The following is a 17,903-nucleotide window of genomic DNA, read 5'->3' on the forward strand; positions in this document are numbered from 1 at the left end:
ACAGACTTTTGTTGTAGAGGCCTTTTCTAGCCTCCTTGGTTATGTGTTTTTGTTTTGAATCTTTGATCATGTATGTATTGGACAGTGCACTGGGCGCCATTTTGATATAATGGATATATTCATGAGCCTACTTTGATCATGTGTTGTCTTCCATCTATATTATAATGTTGTGTGTTTGGAAACATGAATGAAAATCTTTAAAATTATGTTTTTTTATAAAAATAAATAAATATTTAATGTATTTTATACAATGACCGAGTCATTGAAATTGAGCCGGCCGAGTCGATACCGAGTTGGAGTCGGAGTCGAACCTCGGCCAAGTCGGAGTCCGAGTCGGAGTTTTAAAACATTGCCTCCAACTAAGGTGAGAACAGAAATCTTCATATTTACATCGTTGTGGTCTGGATATGGGTGACACTTGCTTATACAAAGGCTAAAATTCCCTAGGTGCGTCTCGGAACTAAAAACATTGTTACCTTGAGAAGGAGGAAACTCATCGATGCCCTCGCCGACTTCATAAGAATAATCATGCAGAGCTCCTAGAATGTTAGTAAAATCACAAGGAGCAAACAAGTCATCCATGATGTCCTGCTCACTTGACCTTGAAAGGGAAAATGGATACTAGAGAGGGCCTCCTATCCAAGATTAGCAAGAAGTCTACAAGAAGTAAGCTTCATGCAGAAATCCTTGTCTAAAATGAAATAAGTGGAGTTGCCACTTGAACAGGAACCCAAAATGCAAGAACTAAAATGTTAGTCGAAAATACCAGAAACAAAAAGACTCTATCCCCGACAACGTCACCAACCAAGCTTATGCTTGGAGGTAAGTTTTAGGAATGAAAAACTAAATTAGAATGTTAATTCAAATGATAATGAGATTAGATTGCTTCAATGAGATACATTTAGGACAAGGTTTCAGCCAGACTAGGCATTAACTGAAATCAACCAAGATTTTGCACTTCACCTAGTTTAAATTTGCATCTCATCCTTTTGTCTCTTCATCTCTTGTGGCATAACTATCATTCTGAGCATTATATTTTCCTTACAATATTGTATCATTGTCCTTGTACTCATCTTTGATTTCCATTCTTATCTTGAGCATTTTCTTGAAAGTACAAGTTATTTATGTTGTGCAAGTTATTTTTATCTACTCATATTTGATATTGTGCCATATTTTTATTGTGCTATCTTGTCTCGCAACATTGTTATTTTTTGTGACTTGAAGTATCTATTCACTTGCAAGTACTTTCATTTACATTGAGCATTGTTGAAGGCACTAGTCTATCACATGTATATCTTGTATCATCCTCATTGATCTTAATTGTATTTGTCTTAATATACATTGCTCATAAATTATTACACTTGCACTAATTAACAATCAAGTTACGCTAATAATAATTGCCTAGCCCTTAAATCTCCTAGACATGTTATTTCAACAAGTTCCATCCTCTCATTTTCATCCTTTACGGACTACCCCCCTTGACTTAGCTAAGAGAGAGTCTAAGCGGAGTGAGTGGGGATCAAAGTGATCACCCGTACTCTGAGCGTGGCGCCTTAGGTGTACACTTTAGGGGACAATAGAGTCAACTGTCCATATTAATAGAACAAACTTCATGTTGGTGGAGAAATATGGCGGGGCATCCTGTTTAACATAAGTCCCAACAGATCAAGTATCTCATTTCATACTATAAAAGCTTGAGTGAAAATCCATACATAAGTGGATACAACTCTTACACAATCGTATAGTTAGGGTCAAGTTAATGAATCAAATGAAAGTTTCATTAGTCAAAGCTGCTAACATAAGAGAAAACATTGATAACTCTAGAGTTTAACTTAATCCCTTAACAACAGAGCATAGAAGCACTATCCATTAATCCAATACGAAGGATTTAGTAAATGGCACTGAAGGGTTTGAGGGTTGTGAGGGTGGGTGGAAGGGATGCTTGGTGGGAGGTGCAATGTGGGAGAAGAACCCCAAGGATCTAACAACTTCTTTTGCATCAGTATTTGTTTCAAATACTGAAGAGAGTGATGCGTCCAATTTGATCAAATCAACCTTGATGCGTGTAATGAGCTAGAGGAATTCTGCCCTAGGGTTTCTTAAGACATTAGGGTTTCAATAAAATTTCCCTTTTTAATTTCAATAGTCAAAATTCAATACAATCAACATATTCTTCAGTCAACAATACTAACTTTTTCAACAACAAGCTTAATAAAATAATAATAACTTCAATCAGTGCAATATTCCCAACAATCCAATCCACACAACCAAATAATTCATACCAAATAAATTGTTATGGGTCCACGCAGAAGTATAATCCTCAATCGTCAGTAATCAAACAGAGTTGTTGACCAAACAACAAATCCTAACCAGATACCTTATGCGAATTCAAACACACTAAATCTCTGTCTTTGGAGTCCCGCTTCATTGTTTCTCCAACCAAACTCGGACTAGTTGCAATTTCAGCTTTGATCTTGCTATAGGAGCCACTACATGACTTCAAGCATCAATTGCAGGATTGTATAGGAGTGCGTGTCCACCAAAAAGGAATCAATCAGCCTCAAACTCGGGTTCCTTGGCTGCAGGCACGAATCTCACTTTTTCGCCTTCAGGAACCACATCTGCCTCAGGGGTTCTTGGATCTCCCTCAAACCACTTTCCATCTTTGGCCTGTCATGGAATAACCACCCGAGCTATAATTTGTGTCACCGAGTGACTACTTAGGGTTATAGAGTGTGTAGATTGCTTCAGTGGGATTTGTTGGATTTTGGGGTTCAATTTGTCCAGTTTCAGGTACATCTTAACGCCAGACCAACTCGTACTTCACGTAGGAGTCCAGCCTTAGACAGAAAGGGAAATTTTGTTGCTTTCAAGAATCTACCTATTTTCAGGGAGTTGTGTCCTACTTCACTGAATTTTGGCTTTAACACAACAATCTGCCCAAACATTCGCTTCAGATAAATAGCTCGTCTTGCCTCAAGAACTTGATCATTGAATTTAATTATAGAAAGAGCTTGTTGCTCCTTATATGAAGAGAAAATCTATCTAGAACAAGGTAGACAGATAAATATGCAGAGAGAAATTTCAACTAGGGTAGAATCTTTCACCACCGTAAGTGATTGGAGAGAAGTGTTAAACACACATGGACAACAAAGAATAGGAAAGATAAATCAGTGAGTTCATTTTTTTATTAACAGGAGATGTACATTTATAATACAATGTTATGACTCTTGGGTTTCAGATCCCAAGGTCTCTTGGACTACTTAGTCTTTTCGGCTTCCACACTAACCCTTTAGGATTAGGTGTCCAACATTCCCCCCCTTAATCCGAAGGGTTATGTATGAGTCCAAGAAGAGAGATGTAATACAAAATGTGCAAAAATGCATGGCAGCACTAGGCTGAATGTGCTCTATGAAATGTTGGTATAAAGGGCGGTGGTTTAAGGATGACCACCAACACTGGAACGCTTAGTGCAGTTCCCGGAACTCTTCCAAAACTGGCAAGAAACTGAAGTTTTCTGCTAGAGGAAGTGATCCTATTGTTTTAAAGAGGGAAACCTTCAACCATAAAAGGGAGGTCTCACCCCGCATAAAAGGTAAAACTTCAACCTGAAAAGGGAAGTCTCAACCTGTAATGGTTTAAGGATAACCAACAACTCTGGAATGCTTAATGCAATTCCTGGAACTCTTCCAAAACTGGCAAGAAGCTGGTGTCTTCTGCTAGAGGAAGTGTTCTCAATCTGTGATGGTTTAAGGATGACCAACAACTCTGGAATGCTTAATGCAATTCCTGGAACTCTTCCAAAACTGGCAAGAAGCTGGTGTCTTCTGCTAGAGGAAGTGTTCTCAATCTGTTCACGGGCATCTTTGTCTCTGGCTACAACTCTGAAACTGGTGTGGCAGGTTGTGGCTCAGGCTCGCTTGATGTGACTTTGAAGCTTGTAGATGACCATCATTTCCCCCCCTGTCAGGTACAAGGTGAGAAGATGGAGAAGACTCAACTGCAAGACTGTTCAATACTCTGGAACAAGTTCTGATATGTGTTTGGAATATCTTCTTGGCTGTTGATGCCCATTGCCAAGAAGCGATCCATCCAAGATGAATCTTTGTTCTTGCAAGACGTTTGTTTCTGAAGCATCTGTGTGAAGGATGGCTAGTTTTATGACAGTGCTTACATGGATGAAGATCAAAACAGTGATCTTTCATATGGCCAACTCGGTCACAGTGTTGGCATTTCACGATCTGTTGTTTTTGTGGAAGAGGGGCAGAATCTGAAACAGCTGGAGGTGAACTGTCATGAAGAGCAGGTGAACTGTCACCAATGAATCCAGCACTCTGAAACTGAATGGGCTTGGCATAGTCTGGAATATGAAAGGACAAGTCCTTGTCATATCCAAGACCAGTTCTGTGCTTGTTGTGGACAAGTTGTTCCCAAGGTCTGATGATGGGCTTGGGAAGTGCAGACTGAGTTTCTGCATCTGCATGTACAATTGCTGCTTTGTTTGAATGAACGGTAACATTATTAACATGCTGTTGATGGGTGGTTGTCTCAATGTTCTAAACAAAAACAGGTTCAGAATGGTGTCTATTTTGATGTAGCTCTTCTTGCTGTAGCTGAGATTCAAGCTGTAAAAATTCGATCTTTTCTTGTGCATCATGCAGGCAGGTCTGAATGTCACAAAGAGTGTCTTTGCTAACATTTACCTTCCCACCAATAGTGGAGTGTATTAGTGTATTCAGTAACTCTAATACATCATCAAATCTAGCCATTGTCTCAACAAAGAAATGAATACTCAGCAAGTCTAGACAAACCCCAGCTATTGAAGATTTCAAAAATTAAGAATATCAGTTTGAAAAATACATTGCCCAATACCAGATTTGTGTCCAGCAAGAATGAGAGGCTCAAAGTCCTTCCAACACAGATACAATAGATATGTTTCACCCTTAAAATGCTCAGGTATACCAGTATGGATGCACAACTAAATGACTTCTTCCTTCTTTGAAATTTGTACTTCAACTACAGGAATGGATTACATATACCTCTGATATATCAACTCTAATAATAACAGAGATCTGAAGTAGAATATACCAGCAAATGTTAGGAAGAACAGTGGCTGTAGATAAGTGTTATAACATCAAAGAAGCTCCATCATTACAGAGAAAACACCACAGTGATAATATATGCAACGTATTCAGCTCCAAGACAGAGAAATAAATATGGAGTGTCTTCAATATATTCACAGCCACACATCCAATGAGATGAGGAAGTTTGATGTCCTCTTTGCTGTAACACCCAACTTAAAGCGCAACCGGAAGAAATCAAATTCCCTTCTTCGTATGCCTTCTAGAAGATTACCAGACACCAGAAAAAAAAAACTTTAATTGGTTTCTCTCTGTGATCGCTTTGCCTTCCAAAGACTAAAGCTTGAAATCAAATACTGAAAAATAAAGTGGTCTTCAATTCAATGTTTCATACATAGTCAACGCTAAACACAGAGAGGGTACGTTGCAGGCTATTGTTTAGCAGGAGCATTTGAATTCACTTTGTTTAACAAACAAACAGAGAATGTGTTGGGAGGAGCTTTAGTATGCTCGGGACATTAATCATCAATCATTGCAGATCTGTGTCTATAACGAGCAGAGGGCCAACATCCATTGAAGTCAACACCAAATATCCTTTTCCCCAGCTACATCGAATCACCTAACGTGCTATTGATGCTCTTCAATTCACTGTAATTGAACCTTTAAAGGCTAACTCTCGAAAAATCACAGGGATTGGTTTTCTTTCTCTTCAGACGACTGTAATAGAAATAAACAACGACCTATTGAGTACAAATATGCCCACCCCAAATGCTCAGAGCCGAAGGTGCAAGGCGCGAGAACAAAAAAAACTCTCTGACATGGTTTTCGTTCAATCTTTTCATTCCATAGACTATGGTCGTAGGTTGGTCGACTGTTAAATAGGTGCACTTGAAAACATTTAAAGCTCACTCCAAAGTTGTTGGAGGTCTTTCACCTCGAATCCCTCCGGCTCCGCGCCAGGACAACAATAGTTTCACTCCGGACAAAGTTTTTGGAGGTATCTCACCTCGAGCCCCTCCTGCTCCGCACCAAGACAACTTTAGTTACAATTTGTGCTGGATTAACGACCTGTACAATGTACACCCACGGGACTTTCACACAATAAAAACAAACCAAACAGTTGGATTCTCATAGTCATCGACAATGCTGAATATCATAAATCAAAGAGGCCATCCACAACACTGTTCTGTGAAGGCAAAGATATGGCAATGGAAGAAAAGAAGAACAACCGTCGATTAATAGTGCGTTTGGGAGCTCTGCTCATCCGCTACGCCGTTCCCATCAGCGTTGTGTGTTGCTTGGCAGGGTTTCTCACCCTTATGCTGTTGCCTGTGCTCGCCAAGAATACGTACATTTCGGAGAATGCGCTTATGCCCGGATCTGCAAATCCAAGGTATTTAGAGCAGAATACAAAGGATGCAAGTGAACTAACCAAAGAGATTATGAACTTGAAGCTTGAATCAACTGCAAATCACATGGGTGTTCAGAGTTTATTATTTGAGCATATGTCTGAAGCTGGTGGAGATGTATATTTTCACAAATTTCTTCCTCCAGATAAGTCTTTCAAACCATCACCGCATACTTCCTCTATTGAGATCTCGCCTTTGTGTTTCTGGCGCAACCGAACGTCGGGTGTCCGAGTGACAATAAGAAAAAAGGAAGGCACTGGAGGTTACACAGTACGAAGTTTGAGTCCACAGATTGTGAAGCCGTCCACTCACTCCACAAGTTGGAAGGAATTCCAACTGTAATCGGCTCAATCACAGGTTGTGGAAGTGCTGATAATCTGTGAAAGTCTGAATCTAGTAGTTATTTGAAGCCATGGCAGAACATTTAGCTTCAATCTTTGGTACGGAGAAAGATAGAGTAAATTGCCCTTTCTACTTCAAAACTGGGGTTTGCAGGCATGGGGATCGCTGTTCACGACTTCACACAAGGCCTAGTATCAGCCCTACACTTCTTCTATCTAACATGTCAGTGGACAGAACGACAGAGGCAGAGCAGAACAGTAAACGACGCGTTGCAAATGAACGAGAGAGGCGTTTGAGGACAGAATAATGGCAGAAGCGTTTTTGCATTTTTGCATGGGAAAATACAGAGAAATGCAAAGAATAACGCACACAATGGTATCAAAAACTGAAGAGAATAGGTGTTACTACACAGTGGCGCATAAGCGTTTTATGTAGAAAGGCCACAAAACAAAACAAGTCGCTCAAGTATGAGCTGACAAGGGTAGAGATACCGTGTCAGTGTCAGGCCCAAAGCGCAGGAAAGAATATGGCGCAGAATGAGAAATAAAACGCTCAATAAGGTGGCAATTCTGATCAATTCTAATTAGTAGAAAGACAGAACTGACATGTAGGTAGAGACCACAAAACAAGTGGTTCAAAAATGAGCAGGGCCAGAATTCGCCCGCTCTGATACCATGTTAAACACACATGGACAGCAAAGAATAGGAAAGATAAATCAGTGAGTTCATTTTTTTATTAACAGGAGATGTACATTTATAATACAATGTTATGAGTCTTGGGTTTCAGATCCCAAGGTCTCTTGGACTACTTAGTCTTTTTGGCTTCCACACTAACCCTTTAGGATTAGGTGTCCAACAAGAAGGGGTCTTAAAAACCTCAGAGCTTAGCTCAAAAAATCAGATGATATGATCCACAATTGGTGATGTCTCATTTGATCTCAACCCTTTTCTATTTATAGATTTTCCATGGGCTCCACAATGTGAGTGGTTGTGTGTGCAACCCCTAATTTAGCCCTAGCCAGCTGAATGTTGCCCCAACATAGGAAAAATTGGGTTTTTACCTCTTTAACAAGACTATAGCCTATGGGGTTGAATAGGCTATTTCATCCCTCATTACCCTTCAATTTGTAGAGGACGTTAGTATGCAATAAATGTGACTCTTATTGTCCAAAATTGATTGTGTATGAAAATTTCAGAGATGATTATAGTTTCTTTAGAAACATTCACAATTCATCTCCTTAAAACCAGAAAAAATGGCTTGTGCCCTTCCCCATTTGGTCAAGTCTAATTTGATCCATGTTTCTAGGCTCTTGTATTGGCAAAACATTCTCAATGTTCCTCAAAATTGATAAGATATCTTGGATATCCGTTACAAGCTCTTTACTCTCCTTGCTACTTAGGGTCTATTGATTTTATCAAGTAAAAAATATTAGCAATTGCGCCTAATGCACCTCAGCCCAACTCCCATGCACCATAAGGACTTCGTCAACCCATTCTATACTTAATGCAGCTTTCAAACAAGCCTGTGAACAAGCAAAATGAATCACTGATGTTGCAGCTATGAGTTGTGGAACACCCAACTGCACTTACTGTTGATCAACTGCCCATTTAACTCTACCATTGGATCTGGGGATCCTGATTTCAGTCCATATGCACTGTGCCTTCAATACTGCAGTGGATTCCTTGTTAAATATTGGTCATGTGCATTACCATCCACAACTGTTGAACTATTCAAGATTCACAATGAAGTTATTTTATCATCCTAGGACTGCCAGTGAAGGCATCAGGGAGGCATGTCTCAGATAGAATTCTTTGCCTGCATATAGGAAATTAAAAATGCACATATTGGGGAATTTGAGTATACTGAAGATTCATCCTCCTTCCCATCTCCATACAGCATGCCACAATTCTGAAAACACGCAGCCCTAACTCATTTTCTGAGAAACATGCAGAGGGTTTCTTCTCTGGTGCTCACATTTTTAGGACCAATGCCTTCAGTTTTGACATCATGGATGAAAAACAGGCCCAAGGCCATGTCATTTTATGTGGTAACACCTTGTACAATTTTTCTCTCTTCATAACCATAAGGTTTTTAAATTTTCCCTTGATCTCTTTTCTTTTCTTCTGGATAGGTATGAAGGTCTCTTATTATCTATTGGGGGAGATGGAAAGGGATACATAGTAATTCTTGAAGCTGGACCATCTGGGGATACATCTCAAAGCAAACTCTACTTTGCACGCTTTACCACACGTGTGGGCTTTGGCAGGGTTGGCAACTTCTGCTCTGTGAAATATTTCAAGTTTTGACAAGCCCAATTCTTGCAGATATTAATTGATTTATTTTATGCGTTTGAAAGCTCCAACAATCAAGGAATGCAACTCTTTGAGATTATTGTCTTGAAAACCATGCAGTTTAGGATACCCTTCTCAGCTTTCCGGCCTGTGAAGCCAGAGGATCCTTCACTAGATCCATTCCTAGTGCACACTTTGAGAATCCGATTTGAACCAAGAAAACAGGTCTGCTATTTTCTTTCTTGTGCAACATTTGCTTTAAGCTCGTCTTGTTCTTTATAGCTAAGTTATAATAACCAAATTGCTTCAGAATCTGTACATCTAATGCCTATGTGAAGGACATAGCATTATTATTTTACTTTAGATCAAAACTTGACATAATATGCGTTTCCTGTTGGTCAAATGCCACAGAAATCAACTGTTGGTGCAAAACAAGCAGTGCAGGACACCAGCAGCTTCAAGATGATTTTGGAATACATAAAGGCTCTGCCAGTAAGTTATTTTATTTCATTATTTTTCCATGCTGTTAAATCAACAACATAAGAACACCAAGATTTTATTTATTTTGCAGGGTGTCTTTAGCTAAGGTAGCATCAACTTTGCAATTAAATCATTTCGTACTTGATCTTCATATCATTGATGCATCTCTGTACTTTTATGACAGAAGAAAGGTAAATACCTATGTAGTTGGTTCTAATAAATTGGCACATTTCAAAAGTCAGTTCTGGTCTTTGGAAGTGGATTTTCATGTTTGCTGGTGTTCAAAGAAGGCAGGAAGAAAGAAGCACTTCAGGTATCATCACATCATCAAATGAGTGCAAGCTCTTCAACTCAAGAAAAAATTGTGAATCAAGCTCTCTCTCATCAATCACTAAGAATATGGTCGTCTATGAACATCAAGGTTAAGGAGGAAGCAAGCAACAACCTTACAAGTAAGTCTATGACTATATCTGATAATATCAAAATGTCTTTTTGCAAGGAAAGCAATAAATTGGTTGGGGCTGTAAATTTCCTTGCATGGAAGAAAAGGACAGACCTAAATCTTGTTGAGAATGAAGTCATGGATCACATTAAGGGATCATTAACCCAACCTCCAAAAGAAGATACTCAAGCTCATGCTAGATACATGAAGGGAGAAGTGAGAGCCCAAAGGATTCTTATAGAATCTATAAAAGACTCTCTAATCCCATATGTATCAAAATTGGAGACTGCAAAAGCTATATATGACAAACTGGTAGAGTTGTTTTCCGTAAGTGTCCCAGGAGAAGTAATCTCCTTAAGGAGAGAACTCTACAAACTAAAGATATCCAAGGAAGACAGAATAGCCTCATACTTTATGAGGATATAAAAAATTCGAGATCAACTACAAGAACTAGGAGAAGTTATGTCTGATAGAGAGATGACCACAGTGGCACTAAATGCACTACTAGAAGAGTGGGGTAACTTCACTTCAAGTCTATATGGGAAGAAAGAGACTACTCCATTTCAAGATCTATGGTCACTCTGTAAGATCAAAGAAACCAGAATGAAGGCAAAGGTTGATGTCGGACCAGGTGAGCAGAATCAAACATATGCTGCAATGACAAGAAGAAAGGGAAAATTTGGAAAGTTCGGTCCTCCAAAGAAAAGGAAGAACATGGATAAGATAAGATGCTATGGGTGTCATGAACTTGGGCACTATAGAAGAGATTGTCCTAATCATAGTAAGGACAAGAGGAATAGGGAGGAAGCACACATTACTGAAGAAGTGAAAGAACCCGAGTCAAAGAAGCCTAAGAATGAAGAAGTAAAAGATCTCTACTATGACTGAGATGATCTTCTTCTCTGGAAGGTACTTTCCACTTGTAAATTATAGGGTGCAGTTTAAATAAGATAGGATGCATCAGAATAGAAAACAGCATGACAGAAGCATTATAAGTAAGAGCTAGTGTCATGGTTAGCAGAAAGTATGTCTGGTACAAAGGCTACTGATTACAAAGAATAGGAAGCTCTTAGTAAACCTCATTGATACTCATAAAAAGAAGCATAAGTCATCATCAACTGGGACCCTCATAGTCAATAAAGAAAACATCTGCCAGGTAAGGATATGAAACATCCTCGAGCTTCTCTAATGAAATTCTTATCAAAGGATTCAATTCACCGATTTAGAATGAAAAGCAAGGTTTTCATCGGGAATTCCAACTCATGGGATTCAAGGAAATGATGGTATAATGTCAAAACAAGAAAGCACATTTGAAGGATAAAGTCCTTTCGAATGAAGCTGCTACAGGAAGTCTGGATGACTGAAAGAAAGATGAGGTATGTATGCTTGCATAGATTATTACGAAAGTCATGTCATATGGTTGCAGATAATATGGATCACTATTTCCATCCTGGGAAATATGATCAAGAAAAGAAAGGATCTCCTCCTCTAAAAAGTTGCAGCAAAAAAAAAAAAACGTAAGTCACACTAGATGAAATCAACATAATATATTTTCATATGAATCACGAGGAAGCTGACTACACTCAAGGAACTTTGATTGGAAGCTCCTGGGAATGAAGTGTGTGAGAAAAGATAGGAAGAGATCGTGATAATATGCAACGAAGGTAGAAGGCATTCAAACATCCAAAGTCCAAGAAGATGTGACTGGAATATCTCCTAGAAAGATGTGAAGACTTTGATGGAAGTCAGAAACAGATAGAGACCTTTGACACTAAATATATGTGGGAGATGTGTCAATCTGTATACAGGATGCTGACATTTACAGGAAGATGTCATGGTGAAAGATCATCACAAAGGTAATTTTGATTTGAAGTGTTCATTGATTATTTTTGAATTAACATCTGGTTAGGCTTATGTAGGACTGTCAAAGGGAATATCTGTGAATGACTTCCAAGCAGACCATATAAAAGGATGTAATGCCCTTCCGAAAATTATGGCATGAAAGCAGAATGACATGAGGCAAAGCCAAATGGAAAATCTGATGGATCACTTTCTGATGAGTTGAGGACATGACTAACTCATGGACAAAAGTGATGGATGATTTGTTCCCTGTATAGAAGTTCCCAAAGATGAAGACTCATTGACGAAGTCGAAATTCATGACATTGAAGGAAGGAGATCTTCAAGCAGCTGGTTGTTTAAGGATATCCACATAAGGAGCTGCGAGAGGCTCCTGGTTAAGAGGGAGCCTGAAAAGAAGTTTCTTACTTGGAAGAAACTTGGGAAATTCCTAAGCAGGAAGCTTAGGTACCTTCCTCTGTGATAGGAATGAGTACATTCCTTTAATGGAATAGGTCCTCTTGGTTTGAAAAGGAGAGATAGACAACTCGTTCTATTCTTCACCTGGGAAGATAGAATGGAGGATTTTGTAACCTTTTGGCATCATATGCTCTTTGAGGATGAGATAGGGCATCCAAAAGTAAGAGTAGTTGTGGAGGACCAATATTCTTTGAGGGACTGGTGAGTCCAAGAAAAGAATAGTCATTATGGAGCATATCTTGAGTGAACCCGGGTGGGGTATGTTCCGAGAGAGACAATGATGAGTTTGTTTATAAATCATTGGTCTCGCCAGCATTGTGCTCTGATCTTGCGGAGATAGAGAGTTGTTAGTCAAGGCCTTGCTATATAACAATGTTGGTTGATATGATGCTATACAAATGAGTTACAAATCTGGATTCTTCTTATGAGAGATTCTTCAGACTGAGAAAGTCCAAATACCATTATGAATACCTCCCTAGTTAAGAGGGAGTGTTGAAAAGTGTAACTAGGTACGGTCTTCATAATGACATGTAATTATGTAATGAGATGTAAATAAAGAAAAAATATTATATTGACTTGCTTCATGGGTTTCATGAGCAAGGGATTTTGTTTTTGAGTCAAGACTCCCATTGAGAGTCTTTAGGATTTATTTATCATCCATAAAATGTAAGAGTCATTGTCATGTAAATAAAGTCATGTTACACTTTGTAAAAGGTCAATATTATCTATGTGAAGTGTCCTCCAAGAACTTGTCACCTAACCTCTTCAAGTCGACCTACAAATGATGAAGAAACTGCTAGAACAAGTCGGCCTAAACTCCAACTGTCAAGTTGGCCTAAAGACCCAGTGATGAGGTGTATATATTGGAGAAATCGACCTCCATTCAAGGGAAGCAATTCGATTTGATTTCGGTCTAAGAGAAGAGCGAAGAAGGGTGCAAAATAAAGTGTGAAGTAAAGGTAGTGAAAGGGTTTCCTCTAGGGATACGAAATTCACTCCTCTGGGGCAGCGAAGAAGGATCTTCTGGATCAGCGAAAGAGGCAGTAGATAGGATTCTTTTGGGCATACAAAGAAGGATTCTTCTGGGACCTGCGAAGTGGAGTTTCTTCTGGGTAGCAAAGGAAGGTATCTTTTGGGTGATTGAAGTAGAGACTGGGTTCATCTATAGAAGACCTAGAGACTGAGATTCTCTAGGGAAGTTGTGAAGGTGCAGTAGAAAAGATAGAGACCGAGTTTCTCTAGAAGGAGCAGGGGTGAAGCAGTTCAAGGTCAAGAAGAAAGGTGAGGAAAGGAAGAGGCAGAGCATCAAGGTTAGTGACAAGGTTCTTGGGAGGACACTAGAGTCAAGGGTCTGTGTCATGGTCTTGGTACTTATCAATTGAAGATCTAGAAGAAGAATTTTGATCGGGTTTTCCTCTCAAGAGGTGAGAGGTTTTGGCCCTGGCTGAAGAAGCCTACATACTGTGTCACTTGTCTTTTATGCATTGTGGTAATTGTCTTGATGAAATAACACATTAATAAGCTAACGAAGAAAAGACTATAAGATAAAGAAGTAAAAGTGCATCACAAGCAATTATCAAGCAGAGAAATTGTTAACTTTGAATGCCCTAGATTTCTCAACAGAACGTGGAAGGAATTATACATCTCCCTTACACTGAGAAAGACACCTTTAAAATGTTTTAACTATAAGAAGCCTTTTACTTTCAATTGTGCATATATATATATATATATATATATATATATATATATATATATAGAGAGAGAGAGAGAGAGAGAGAGAGAGAGAGAGAGAGAGTTGATATTGAAATATTTTAATTAAAGTGGAGATTGAGATTGAAAATTCATAATGAATTACACATCTCCCTCTTATTGGAAGCACCTATACATGGAATGAGATTTTTTTTACTTTCAGTTTCTTTATATATATGTGGCCAAAATATAACCTAATTTTAAGGTCATGGCCAGCTAGACACCAAATTGGTGTGTGAAATCCCTATGTTTGTGTTAACATGGACGTTGGAATATTTTATTTATGGCCCACATTGAAATAATTTGTTTCTTATTAATATTTTGTTAAATTCCATATGTCAACTCCATGTTAACCATTGAAGGAATTACCCATCTCCACCATACTAAGAAGTAGAAAGCACCTATTTGGTGAATAAGTAAATTCTCTCTATAATATATATAGATATAAACTTCAAAATCAATATAAAATTATTTTGCTCAAGGTGGATATTGAAGTATTTTATTTATGGTCCACATTGAAATATATTTTTGCTATTAATATTTTGTGCTGAAAAGGGCTTTCTATAGCCGAGTATGAGGGAGATGTATAATCATTATGCATGAAAATGGAGTATCTGTTTTGTTTTCGTCCCTTATTTAGACAATTTTACAACATTTTCTTTCCTGTGTCATTCTCCTACCCATGTGGGAAGATATGAGAGGAGCAAATGTTTTGGGTATGACAAGAAGCCATGTCTAATGTGCCCTGATTCTTAAGGAATTAGTCTACCAATGAAATTTTCTTCGCGTTTGACCGTTTAATGATCGCATTACCTTCAAAAGCCATGGAAAAATGAGATCCAGATTTAAGCATTCTCTCACAGGAACAAGATCATGTGTAGATGCTTTATTTTGAATTGAGTCATGTCACTGATCAGGTTAGATGTGTCACTAATCAGATTAGGTATCATTCATGGTTGATTATTAACCTATAAGGAAAGACTATCCACAAAAGGATGTTCATTATTAAATCCTAGTTAGATGTTCGTTATTAAATTCTGCTTAGATGTTCATTTAAATCCTGGTTTTTCATGTAAGTTATACTAGGCATGTGAAGAAAAAGTAGGAAACCCAGAGGTAGAGACGTGGTGAGATGGTGAAGGTAGTCCATGCAAGAGGAAGGATGAAAATGAATATATTAAATTTTAATTGAGATATACATTTCACAAATACCGCCAAGTTATGATAAAGATTGATAACTAAAAATGTCCAATCTATGAAATGGAATTTGTAAGCATAAGTCTGAGATTTGCTTCTGACATGAAAATGCACTTCTAAATTAAGACTTGTTTAGCTACAATTTACAATTTTTCATAGCCTTGGTGAAAATATTTGGTTATGTTACCCACCAAAATGGGTAACCCTATAGGAGAAAACTTGTCTTCTATCTTGGACAATCAACAACCCTACACATTTTCTCATTGGTGATGATATGCCACTTTCCTCCGCCATTTGCACTAGTGACGTGCCTCTCAACATCCAACATTTCTCTTGGATGAAGGTGGACATCACTCAATAGGTACTTTGATCATTTTGCAATCAAGTGCATTTACTTAATGTTTTGGGCATTTAGTATGTGCAATATTACTAATATCCCCAATTTGATTTTTCATTTGAGGGGATTAATGGAGTTTACTGGGGAGGTTCTAAGCATAACGCAATTTTGTCATTTGGGCATTGGAGACATTTTTGGCATATGGGACTTAGGAGAAATAGAAAATTATAGCTCTAGTGGAATGTGATGGCCACAAGAGAAGGAAATTCGACCCAATGGAGCAATTCGCACTAGTGAGAAGAGAGAGAGAAAGGAAGGGGTGTGAATTAGTGGAAAGTGGGGACCACCAATGGAGAGAGGGCCAACAATTATAAATAGAGCTTGGAGGTCTCCATTTGGTATCTTTGATCATTTGACAATTTAACATTAGTTCTCTTGAGCTGCTTAGCCAAGACAACTGTGTTGTTCAGCACAAGGAATTCCCGAGCGGGAATTCCACCCTCATTTTGGAGAACTTTGAGTGTCTCCCTAGTGAGGCAATTTGGGGAGCTCAATTCAGATTTTCCATTGGGCGTATTTGCAAGTTATTTTAATTGGTATGTTTTTCTTCCAGGGCGCAGAAGTGGTTCAAATTGCTTGTGGGGAGATTAGTTACGGAAGAGAAGAACACCAAAGGATTTTCAAGGGTTTTTCCCCTAATTTAGTTGAATATTTTTTGGTGATTAGCAGGGCTGAGTTGAGAGAATTCTTGGGGCCAAAATTCTACATTTCTGGAAGTGCACAGGGGTTGGAGGAACAAAGGTTGAGGAGAGATAAGGGTCGGATGTTGGAGGTATTCTTCAGGGGAGAATTTAACCAAAGTTGGGAGAGATTTCCAATGGTAAATTTGGGCTTAATTCAAGAAAATCAGTTTTGTGGGGCGTTTTCTAGCCAAATTGGGCAATTTGAACTTGTTGGGGACCATTGGGGGTTTGTGGATTCAACCCAAACCATTTTTGGGTTTTTGTGGGTTTATTAAGAGGAGTCTCTAACTAATTTTACAAAATTTTCTAGGCGATATTCGGGCCTGAAATCCTAATTCTTATAGTAAGGCGAATTGCTAGTTGGCTGGGGAATTTGCACCATTTTGTGGGTTCGACTTTGGCTTGGAGATAGGCCAAACCTTTTTTGGGAATTTTCGGGTTTGAGGAGAGGAGCTTGTAGCTGCAATTACAGAGCATTCCAAGCATTATTTTGAGGAGGACGATCAGTTCCATTAAGTAGTGCGCAATGGAGTTTCTGGGCAAGTTCGAGCTATAGATTTGGGCCAATTCCAGCACGTGATCCTACACATTCTAACCTGGGGTGTGCGTTGCTTGTTGTAGCAAGCTCAGGTTCTATGGAATTCATCCTATTGTACTTAATTTTCCATGCATAATTAATAAAATGGCTCAGGACTATTGCCTAGATTTTGGGGTTTTCTGATTTGTGCTCTTGTTCAAATTTTTATTGTTGTATTTTAGTTCATGCATCTGTTATTTGCTGTAGATTTCAATTTGGAATATTACAATATGGATAAAAGGGTGATTTGGATGATTGACCGATCTTGATTGTAAACTTGTTCTCTCACCTTACCAAAGGGGGTTAATATTTTAGCCCTGGTCCAATGGGACCTCCCAAAAGGCGTTAGGGTTATAAGAGGGGCACTACTTGGAAAACTTGGATTAAAGTAATGTGTCCATTCTCCTTTTCCATACTTAACATTTCCCATGTCACATCATTTCCTTTGATATCATCTTCATTCTTCAGGTTAACTGTCATTGGTTCAATGGGATTTGGCACTCACATCCACATCCTTGAGTCAGGTCGGAAAATATTGCCCTGTGATTTTTTTTGTAGCTTGGGCAAGTACTTTTGCATAGGGCTTGTGTCTAGGTATGCAGATGTCACACACGTTCTCCTTAGAGCACTAGCTCAAGTGTGAGAAAGTTGCTAATGTAATTAAATAACAGATTAATATGTTGGCTTATTGAGCTAAAAGAAACTTAGGAAAAGTAAAGTAATTTACTCTAGTGATTTTATTTTAGTCTTAGCCATTGATCTCAAGTGAGGTGAGATTTAATCATGGTCGTTAATCATTTTTGAGATTAGGGTTAGGGTTGGGGATTTAGCTCAATGTAAAGTTAAAAAGGCAAGGCTAGGGAGAGGGAGAAGGCACACCATACAACGACACTAACCTTAGGAGTGTGATACTCCAGAGTGCTGGGTTCGAAGAAGT

The 17,903-nt window shown here is 38.6% G+C and overlaps 2 protein-coding genes across 3 annotated transcripts in view; both read left to right on the top strand.

Moving 5' to 3' along the window:
* Window positions 1-17,903, top strand: part of HCF173 (high chlorophyll fluorescence phenotype 173) — a 147,529-nt gene that overhangs the window by 87,732 nt on the left and 41,894 nt on the right. For both annotated transcript variants that reach the window (XM_089428116.1, XM_089428115.1), the window contains exons 5-7: window positions 8,964-9,099; window positions 9,244-9,348; window positions 9,535-9,615. In XM_089428116.1, the coding sequence (XP_089284242.1) occupies window positions 8,964-9,099; window positions 9,244-9,348; window positions 9,535-9,615 (322 nt within the window). The remainder of the gene's footprint in view (window positions 1-8,963; window positions 9,100-9,243; window positions 9,349-9,534; window positions 9,616-17,903) is intronic.
* Window positions 6,896-9,041, top strand: LOC149168093 (splicing factor U2af small subunit B-like). The gene has a single exon (XM_089428117.1). It carries the CDS (start codon window positions 6,903-6,905, stop codon window positions 7,137-7,139), a length of 237 nt encoding a protein of 78 aa, XP_089284243.1. The 5' UTR covers window positions 6,896-6,902; the 3' UTR covers window positions 7,140-9,041.

This window comes from Pinus tabuliformis, chromosome 4_2 (assembly GCF_031772625.1).
Source record: "Pinus tabuliformis cultivar Carrire ecotype Pingquan chromosome 4_2, CPIR1, whole genome shotgun sequence".
In the NCBI taxonomy this organism is placed as follows: Eukaryota; Viridiplantae; Streptophyta; class Pinopsida; order Pinales; family Pinaceae; genus Pinus; species Pinus tabuliformis.